This window comes from Echiichthys vipera (assembly GCF_963691815.1).
Source record: "Echiichthys vipera genome assembly, chromosome: 8".
NCBI classification, from domain to species: Eukaryota; Metazoa; Chordata; class Actinopteri; order Perciformes; family Trachinidae; genus Echiichthys; species Echiichthys vipera.
In genome coordinates, this window is record NC_139833.1 from 16,174,442 (window position 1) to 16,185,020 (window position 10,579).

The 10,579-nt window shown below is 38.5% G+C and overlaps 1 protein-coding gene across 2 annotated transcripts; it reads right to left on the reverse strand.

Annotated features, from left to right (window-relative positions):
* Window positions 1-1,243: 1,243 nt before the first annotated feature.
* hacl1 (2-hydroxyacyl-CoA lyase 1) lies at window positions 1,244-9,174 on the reverse strand. 2 transcript variants are annotated; one of them, XM_083918836.1, is made up of 17 exons: window positions 9,039-9,174; window positions 8,541-8,645; window positions 8,387-8,427; window positions 8,007-8,087; window positions 7,813-7,885; window positions 7,657-7,734; window positions 7,407-7,501; window positions 7,186-7,298; window positions 6,031-6,166; window positions 5,033-5,138; window positions 4,708-4,791; window positions 4,391-4,492; window positions 4,062-4,216; window positions 3,054-3,212; window positions 2,858-2,965; window positions 2,567-2,753; window positions 1,244-1,341 (listed from the first exon to the last, which is right to left on the reverse strand). In XM_083918836.1, exons 1-17 carry the CDS (start codon window positions 9,087-9,089, stop codon window positions 1,309-1,311), a joined length of 1,707 nt encoding a protein of 568 aa, XP_083774962.1. In that variant the 5' UTR covers window positions 9,090-9,174; the 3' UTR covers window positions 1,244-1,308. The 2 variants fall into 2 exon arrangements, with proteins under 2 accessions (XP_083774962.1, XP_083774961.1); XM_083918835.1 differs by lacking the exon at window positions 1,244-1,341 and having other exon boundaries at window positions 2,469-2,753.
* Between the last annotated feature and the right edge of the window lie 1,405 nt (window positions 9,175-10,579).

A 10,579-nucleotide genomic window follows, 5' to 3' on the forward strand; every position in this document is an offset into this window, starting at 1 on the left:
ACTTATTATGACTAACCAACCCACAGTGGGATTCACTGCAAGGGATTCAAATATAAATCCTGAAACAACTTTTATGTATCTGTTTATGTGTATTTATCAGTCCATCTTTTTGTCTGCAGTAGACAGTGCTTTCCCCTGTGCATTGTGGAGTCTATTTAGTCCAGGCCAGATTGTTTTTTATTGCCCAGTCTGTTAAAATTACGTCTCTGCATTTCCAATGAGGCTCTTGGGGATGTGAGCTGTAAGAGCTATAAAAACCCTGGAAATGCAAGCGATATTAATTAACGCATAAGTAATGATATTAAAATTATATATTTTCCATAGAATGCTGGCGCACAAGTGGACACGGTGACACTTCAAACTAAGGTCCTTGTAATAAGTGTCAAGTTAATAGGTAATAAGTCCTCATAAGGTATATATTAACATTAGTAGCCTATATGTTAATAAGACTAACCACAGCAGCACAGCTTCGATTCCAGCCAGGGCCCTTTGCTGCAGGTCATACCCTCCCTCTTTATATATCTTTTTTTTTTTAAACTTTTAAGAAGTGCATTATAAAGGGTGTATTAACCCTAACAAGGCATCCTTCTTGCTTTAAATCCAGTAGATGAAAAAAAAACATATTTACCTGCTAATACATGCATCATAATATATTTCTCATAAGTGCTTATAAATGTCTTATAATTGAACAATAAACAAGTTTATGATGCTTTTTATTACCACTAATATGTATTGTTATTAAAATGTTAATACGATTCTTATACGGCACTTCTTACCTATTAACTTAAGCTTATTGCAATGACTTTAATATGAAGCATTACCTATTAATCTAATAAAAATGATCATGCTGTGCACTCATTCAAAAAATATGTAGATATTGCATGATTTTCACTGGTGCTAGAAATCACCTATCCATGTGTATGTCCTTGAGAAGGAGTGAAACCAAAGGAGGGTGTAAATGTATGTGCAAATTGGACAAACGTGGGTCAAACGGTTTTTGAGGTGACCGTAAAAAATAACATTTCCCAGCATTTTGAGAGTTTATTGATCCATACATTGTATGTTAATAACATTACCTATTTACCATTTGAAAGGACAAAATAAACATAAAGGAATAAAGATGAATACTGTTCAGTGTATGTGTAAAATTGTTTTATTGTTGTATTCATTACTTTGTTAATTGTAATACTACTGTGTAGTAAGAATCAATACAAAAAATATTTAGTTATTTCATGGAAACAATCACAAAAAGCTTCATATTTTTCCTGAGGAAAACACTGCTGTTCGGAAGCGGATCCCTCTTTTGGTCTATAAGTTAGAGCGTGTGAGCCACGGGAACTCCTGCAAATACAAACAACACAGCATTATTTTAGACCTCCTTAGATGATAGAGCTATTTTATGGAATGATCAATGTTGAGTCCGCTTAGTCTACACATTCAAAAATCTGAGTTGTGCCAGACAAGAAAATTAGTTCATCATCATCCACTGTATAAGACTCAACTTTAAACTTGAATAAGGATAACAGTCAGGGGGCAAACACTGAGGGCAGCACACCTCATAAGGGGAAAAGTCTTTCTCCTGGCCAAAGAGCGCTCAGCACCATGGATACGGCCCTCAATACAACCTTCAAACATGTCTGCGAAGGGTTGCATGGATACATTCAACATAAACACAAAGGGCTATGCTTGCTAATTATGGGGACCCTGAAATAGAAAGGTCAGGTTGGTGTGAGGTGGAGGGATTGTGAGAGTTCTGATTGTGTTCAGTTCTGCAGAGCACCTGGAGTATCTGGATTACTGTGCAATAAAGCATGTCAGTCATGAAGCCCTATAAGGATGAGATGAGAGCCAAGTAAACACCGAGCTGCTTGTTGCTCCACACTACTCATGAACCAAGATGCTGCCGCTTCTAATCACGCCTGACTTTGCTGCTGCGACTGTCAATGTCATCCGAGTCATTGTCTATCTCTTTTCTGTTCTATTTCCTCGGGGGAGGGGTACCAGGTAATTATGAGACAGGGGCTGAACCCGACTTGCAGACCACTTTGGTCACGTGTCTGAAATGCTTGCTATCATCACATCATGTCTGCAAGGCTGCTTGGCTGCAAGGGGATAAAAATGATGTTATGATACGCGACTTAAGATCTTGCTTTAATCCCGTCTACAGGATTAATCCTGCAACACAAAAAGTGTGCAGAAGTCATGGATTTGGGCAGCTCTGCGTTTGCCCGTAAGGTCAGTAAATGTGCGAGTGCGCTGAAGTCTGGACATTTGGATTCAGCCAAGGACATTTATTGTGAAAGAACTGTGAATGAGGACCTTTTAACCGTTCAAATTTCAAGTCTCAGCCCCCTGGATTGGGACATTGACCCAAACAGCGTTTTAAGCAGCAGGAAAGAGGCATTGCAGCATCAATTGCATCCTCAGCCACCAGGGGGCGTGGTATTTCTACAGGATATAAACTGAGGAAGTCATTCAACAAGGAGCCAATCTTTTATTTGTACCCTATACTTCTCAGGATGACTGAGATGCCTCTATACATATACTCCTGATAGGTGACAGTTACCTGCTGTTTTCTGTCGGAGGAAGGATCAATCAGCACATTTAGAAGACTCGGTCTCTCCCAGTCACTCAGGCTAAGCTCTAAAGCACTGCGCAGCTCCTCCACCGTCCGCACCAGGTAGCCTCGACCTCCAAAAGCTGTCATGACCTCATCATAGCGCGCCTCAGGTAGGAGGGTCACAGGTGGGGCGCTGACAAACAACATGATAATGTAAAATAAATCAAAGCTGATTACATGCAGGAAACCATTATAGTGAACTTGTTATGTTCATTTGCCCAATAATATGTGACTCACATAGAGGTCAGATCTCCCAGTTTTGCCATTTCTTTCCATGTCTCAGGATCCACTCCGCTGTAAATACCATTATTATTGACCACAATGATGACCACAGGCAGATTATACCTTTAAAAAAAAACAGACAACGTGCAGTTACGGAGCGGTAGGGGGTTGAAGTGTATATGTTGTATAGAAGGGGAGGCAACCAACCCACCTGCACATGGTTTCCACTTCCATGCCAGAAAATCCAAAAGCACTGTCTCCTTCCACACAGACTATCCTTTGGTTTGTATTCTCGCTCTTCTCCACGGCGGCTGCTGCTATAGCAAAGCCAAGGCCTACTCCCATTGTTCCAAATGTACCAGCATCCAACCTGCACGTTGTCAGGATTAGCCAACAACAATCTACTAAAATTTGCACTTTGAATGCTTATTTTTACACAGTTAAATCATTTGTCCCTGAAGGTTTGTACGTCTTCATCAGACATAGGCATGAGTCAATTGCCTGATACTGGGTGAGTCTGAATTTAGTACCCAGCCTTGGAGGTCAAGATAACTTTGCTGTGAGTGTCAGTATTAAAGCCTTTCCACTCAAAGACGTAGCTCTTTCCATTTTACCAGGTGGCTTTCTTCATCGTTTTGGGTATTTAATATTTTTCAGCGTTGTCTCTCACTGATTAAACCTAAGGCTCAGAGATTCTCTCCCTCTGAAAGCCTTTGATCCAAATGATTGTAATGCATTATTTGAAGATTTACATGGGAATGGCTCAAACACAATTCCCCAAAAGGACTTTGAGATGTGTACAATAATACCATGCCTCTCTTCTATAACCAAATTCAGGAGAGCATCTGGGGAAGGGCGTGACCATATACAGTACATAAATAAAGTTAAAGAGGAACATAATTTGTCATGTCATGGCCTATAAGTTCAATCAATATTTGTGTGAACATGAGCTACTCTCTCTCACAGCTGAAAACCAGAGTAGCTGATCCATAGACAATGAATGGGAGACTGATTTTTTTTTTTTTTTAAATATATTCTGTATACCTTAAGAGCTTTATTTTAGTGTGGAGTTCTCAGTTGTGAAATAGAAAAACACCCCATTTACTCAGAAGATTCCCCTGGGTGCTCTCAGTGTCATCTATAACATATTTTCCCAATTCACTGTCTATGGAGCAGCTCCACACTTTATAGAGAAGTGTGTCTTAAGAGACCCCCTTGCCTGTGTCGTGGTAGGGAGTTGTTCAACATAGTGCGTCCTATGTCCATAGTGTTTGCACCCTCGCTGACAATGATGCAGTCACGTGGCAGCAGCTGGGAAACGTGATGAAACACTGTGTAGTAGTTCATTGGCACTGTCGACTGAAGAGCGAGTGCCTGTGGAAAGAGGAAGGGCAAATGTATAAATAATAATACAATACATAACATCTAAATGGATCAAATACATAACTATATAAAATTTTAGCCATCAGTATGTGATATTCTGATAAACATTTTGAGTGACCGCATACAGTAATATCCCAGGCTTTTCAAAAGTGAGTCTAAACTCACCTTTGATATTTTTGCATTAGCAGCAATTTTGTCCTTAAGTGTGCTCCACCACTCTGTATCAGAATAATATCTCCAGCCGTCTTTACGGACACCCTCCAGGAGCTGAAAAAACAAACGATGAATCATAGAGTCATAGAGTGTTGTCTATATCCACTCTGTAAAGTGTCCTGAGATAACTTTTGTTATGATTTGGCACTATAAATAAAATTGAATTGAATTGAATTGAATCAAGGACATAGTCACCTACGCCACTTCTCCATAAGGAGAGAGATTAACAGCAAACATGAGAGTTTGTGTGCCGACTGAGTTGCAGTTACCTGAGTGACAATAGCGTTGATGTCTCCCAGGAGAGCAACAGCAGGCTTCACATTGTTCCCCATCTCCTCAGCGCAAAGGTCAACCTGCATACAGAGCACAATCGTGTTGTTAACATAGCACAACATTTGCGGCAACAGAAAAATACAGTGCAGGAGATACGGCCCAAGAAATGCATAAAAGGCACTGATGTGACAATATTTAAGTATTTTCTCCAATGCTAAAATTAATAATTAAATACATGACTAACTTACCAGTAAAGTATTCTAAACATTATCTTTGAGGGTTTCAAAAGGCACCTGACACTCGGCTTGATCATTTATATACCTGGATGATCTTGACATCGGGTTTGAATCTTGGTGGCAGGCCAAAATGCAGGATCCAATTCAGCCTGGCTCCAAGCAGAAGCACAACATCAGCCTGGAGAAGAGCTCTGGGTGACAGAGACAATGGAGGGGGAGGTGGTGTAACATTGAGATGGATGGATGGATGGATGGATGGATGGATAAATATCAGAATCAGTAATACTTTAATTATCCCAGGGGGAAATTATTTACAAAACTCCAGATATACAAACAACAAGTATTATACAGACAACATATATTAGAAATCTAATATCCAATATCATATATTAGAAAAGATAGATAGATAAATAGATAGATAGATAGATAGATAGATAGATAGATAGATGAATAGATAGATAGATAGATAGGAAGATAGATAGATAGATAGATAGATAGATAGATAGATAAATAGATAGATAGATAGATAGACAGATAAATAGATAGATAGATAGATAGATAGATAGATAGATAGAAAGATAGATTGATAAATAGATAGATAGATAGATAGATAGATAGATAGATAGATAGATAGATAGATAGATAGATAGATAGATAGATAGATAGATAGATAGATAGATAGATAGAAAGATAGATTGATAAATAGATAGATAGATAGATAGATAGATAGATAGATAGATAGATAGATAGATAGATAGATAGATAGATAGATAGATAGAAAGATAGATATGTTATTGATCCCGAGGGAAATTCATGTTTACGCTGTTCCAATATTACACTCAAGTACCAAGCAGGAAATGTACAAAAATATAAAAGAATATAGAGGACAAATATGATGAGAATATACAGTTGTGTCGTGAGTGGAATATTGCACACAGAAAATGTGCAAAATATATATATAAAGTAAATACATTCAAGGATAGGTAATGGAGGTTCAGGATGTTTCCTTAATAAATAGGGTAAAGTAATCGTACTTTACACCTTTTGATCCCTGCACATTTTTACAGTGAAAGAAGGGCTGACCTCGAGCGGGCAGCAGCCGCACAGTTGGGGTGATCATCAGGTAGGACCCCTTTCCCCATGGGGGTGGGCAGAAATGGCAGACCGCTCATTTCTACAAACTCCCTCAGAGAAGTTTCTGCTCGGCTATAGGCTGCTCCTGTCGGGCACAACGGTACTCATGTCATCATGACTTTCAAACTACTCTGATTCAACAGCAGTTAGTTACTAATAACAAATTACAGTAATAATATTACTTTCAACAGTAATAAGTAGTGTAAAAAATATTATGTCAGTAATAATATTATAGTTACTCCCCTAAAAAAATGTTAAAACCTTATGTTTGTAAGGTACTGATTTGAAACCAAACAATCCAATCACATCCCAGGATTCATACAGTTTGAGCCAGGTGTGCTTTCATCTAGTGTGTAATTTTTATGGATTCATAGGCTGCAGAAAAAAAACCCTGCTAGTTTTAAGCCTTAGCTGCACTTATCAGCGATTAACCTGACATGCTGAATTTTGAGGAGAAAGGACACAATTACCTGTTTTGCTTAACTAATTACTGTTGGCAGGGAGCAATAAGTAAAGTAATAACATTCGGTGGCCAGCAAGTTCACCTGTGTCTGAAAAAATAGGGTTTCTAACTTATTCCCTGTGATAGAGAGAGTCCAAATATGGATGGGACAAGACAGGTTTTTATCACCGATCACAATGGAAAACACTTTTTGTTATCAGGATAATCTTGTGTAGCCTCACGAGTGATTTGAGGGGAATTAACTGCAGTTTCCTCTAACCGTAACATTAATTTGCCCACAGCCCATAAGTAAAAGTTCAAATCAAGTAGAACTGATTCCATTTTTCAAGTAGTGTATTAAAGGAAGAAGTAGAAAGTGAAAGTTTTTGTTGCCTGTACAGTGCATGTATTTATCAACCACAACACTGAACATTTAATAGGCTGTATGCATGTAGAAATGACCGTCAGCGTTTCCACTCCGCTCTCTCTGTGATCACTGCAAGTCTGTTATGCTGTGAGTTTTTATGACTTTAGGACTTTTTATGTTGCTTATTTTTATGATTATCTGGTTATTATCGTGATCATCTTGGCCAGGATAATCATGACATGACATTTTCATATTGTCCTATGCATTCAAGTATGAATGCTTCTTTTGACTTTACCTTTGCCGATTATGACTAACGGCCTTTTAGCTGCTTTCAAGACAGATATAGCTTCAGTGACTGCACCGTGGGGAGCCAAACTCACAGGTGGAGACAAACAGCAGGACACAACTCTGCAGAGGAAACACATTCCCGTGAATGGCAGTGCACTTTGAATCACAGAAATAATACCTTGCAGAATAAATATTTATTTTAAAAAAATCTCAAAAATGACAGCAAACCTGACTTCGCTCCTGTCCACTTTAGCATTGACCATGTCCCCTGCAATATCCACATAACAAGCACCTGGACGCCCATACATGCTGGTGCGAACTGCCTAAAAGAAAACACAAACAATACAATTTAAAATAACATTTGTGTTGATATCATCTAGCTATGCACAAATATCGGATTTAGTCTGCCGTGATAAATGAAACAAGACTAACAAGGATAAGTCAGACAATATAACAATAAGCTGGTAAATTCAGCTACCTTCTCTATCACTGAAGGGATGGCTTCCAGGCTGCTGGGTCTGGCAGAGAACTTGCTATAAAGGCGACAAGCTTCCACCTAGTAAAAAAAACAAAAAAAAAACGTGTTTTTAAATGAAGCATCAGTCAGCAAAATACACATTAAAGTGAGCATTACCTGAGGAAACTCCTGAAAGGCTCCTGCTGTTTCTTGGTTTCGATCTGAGGAACCACCGATAATAACCACGGGCCTGTGCAAAGGCAACATGCACTCAATAAACGATATGACCAGGGCTCACAGGATCCATGTTAGAACTGTTAGCACTGCCAGCTGCATTAAAGCAGCATCAGTTTGTCAAATCATAAGCCTACCAGCAGTTCATGTTAGCGTTGGCCATTCCACCCAGAGCATGGATGAGTCCAGGTCCAGACACCACCAGGCAGGCACCTGGTCTGGATACAAACAAGACAGCAACATGTTTAATATTCTGTGGCCTCTGTTGAGGCTTTTAAAAAGCAGCTGACATCTCACTTGTTTAAAAAGGCTTTTGTCTCATGTTTGTAATTTTGTGTGTTTAAGTCTTTTTAATTTTATTTCCATTGGCAATATTTTTTTGCTGGCTCATTTTACTGTTTGGGTGAAACATATTGTGACTTTGTCTGTAAAGATGCTATATCAAATTAACTTATTATTATTATGTAAGATACAACCAGCTGCTGACATTATTCTATTCAGTTACTAAACGTCTTACCTTCCAGTAAGGTACCCAATGGCAGATGCTGCATAGCACGCCTGTTGTGTGACAGAATGTATTGTATATTAAAATGTCATTGTGTTAAGGAGGTTAGGGTTAAGGATTAGAAATGCAAGTAAACAGCAGTTTAGATTAATAAAAAGTGTTGTACCGCTTGTTCGTTACGCATTCCCACATATCTGATCCCTGCAGCCTGAGCAGCCATGGCCACTTCTATGACAGGGACACCGACTATCCCAAACATGTACTCCACTCTCTGCAGGGAGAGAAAATGCTCTTTAACAAACAGACACTGAGATATTGAATACACGCACACACACACACACACACAAACACACACACACACACACACACACACACACACACACACATATATATATACATACATACATATATATATGTATATATATAAAAATCTATACATATATATATATATATAAAACTATAAATATATATATATATATATATATATATATATATATATATATATATATATATATATATATATAGTTTTAAGTGCGACGGTAATCCTTGTATCTACTTGTTGTTTTTTTTACTGTGTTAAAGGTCTAAACTTGACAACACAGCTTGAACTTTGACACAGTTTTTTGCATGAGATAGATTCGCGTTTTTTTCCAAGCGGTCTTACCTGAGCCTTTAGGGACTCAGCAATCAGCTGAGCTCCTGTCACTTCTTCCATGGCTTTCCACAAACTGTTAGCTACGAGTTATTACACTGTTATGTACCCGCAGAGGTATATAAAAGGCTATACTGTTGCACCCACCAGCTGCATGGACAAGTCGTTTGCTACAATCATCTATCTGCCCCTGAAACCGCCCCGTTAAGTTCGCTTCCGGGTTTCAAGCCAATCACAGAATCTTAGCGTGACGTCACACTAAAGGAAGTTTTGCAGTTATTACTGTAAAAATAAAATCACACCCATAAAGCTACATTTTTCACATATTGGCCAACTTTTAATCCTTCCAAAATTGAATTTTTTGACCAAATTATTAATAATAAGAAAAGTATTTATACAGCTGAATAATTAACACAGCTGAACATTATTAAAAAATGAAAAACTAGAAAAGCAGGGTTGGAAAAGTTACGAGTCATTTTTAGAATAACTATTATAAACATTCTCATGTAGTAGAAAAGATTGATCAGGAAAGCTACCAAGAGGCCCATGGTGAAGGAGTTACAAGTCTAAATGGCAGAGGTCGGTTGATCTGTGCATGTGACAACAATTTCACAAGTTCTACATGAATGGCAGGGTGGCAAGAAAGAAGCCTTTTCTGAAAAAACGTCACACTGACTCAGTTTACAGTATGCCAAATAACATATTGAAGATTCTGATACCATGTGGCAAAAGATTATATGGTCAGATGAGATCGAAACTGAACTTTTTGGGAACTCCAAGCGCTATGTTTGGTTTCCACCAAACACAGCACACCACCCAAAACACAGCATCCCTACAGTGAAGCATGGTGGTGGCAGCAATATGTTGTGGGCTTGTTTCTCTTCAGCAGGGACTGGGCAATTGGTCAGGATTGAAGGGAAAGTTAATGCTGCAAAGTCCACCCAAATTCTTTAGGAAAACCTGCAGCCCTCGGTTAGACACTTGAAAATGGGCAGGTGGTTCACCTTTCAGCATGACAACGACCCAAAACACACCACCATAAAAACAACACAGTGGCTAAAGAACAGGAAGGTCAATGTCCTAAAGTGGCCTAGTTAGAGCCCTGACCTGAATCCTACCGAACATCTGTGGATGGACTTCAAGAGTGCCGTCCATCACCGCTCACCACAGAATTAAAATGAACTTGAACTGTTCTGCAAGGAACAATGGGGAAATATTTCTTAATCTAGGTGCACAAAGCTGGTAGAGACATTTCCAAACAGTAGCAGCAGCTATTATTTAAAGTGGATGCATAGACAAATATATTCAACACATTAATTTAACTTTGGAAAAAAATTTAATATTCTGACACTTAAAATGTTTTTAAGAAAATGTGTTGATCCCTATTGTTATTGTGCAATGCTGACCTTATTTCTGCTGTCACACTTCAGCCTATGTATTACATATTTACAGATCATAACACGACAAACTACAAATAAATGTTACATAAAATGTTTTAAATGTGACATATTCTCATTTTCAGATTTACACGACATACATTTACATGCTTTAGT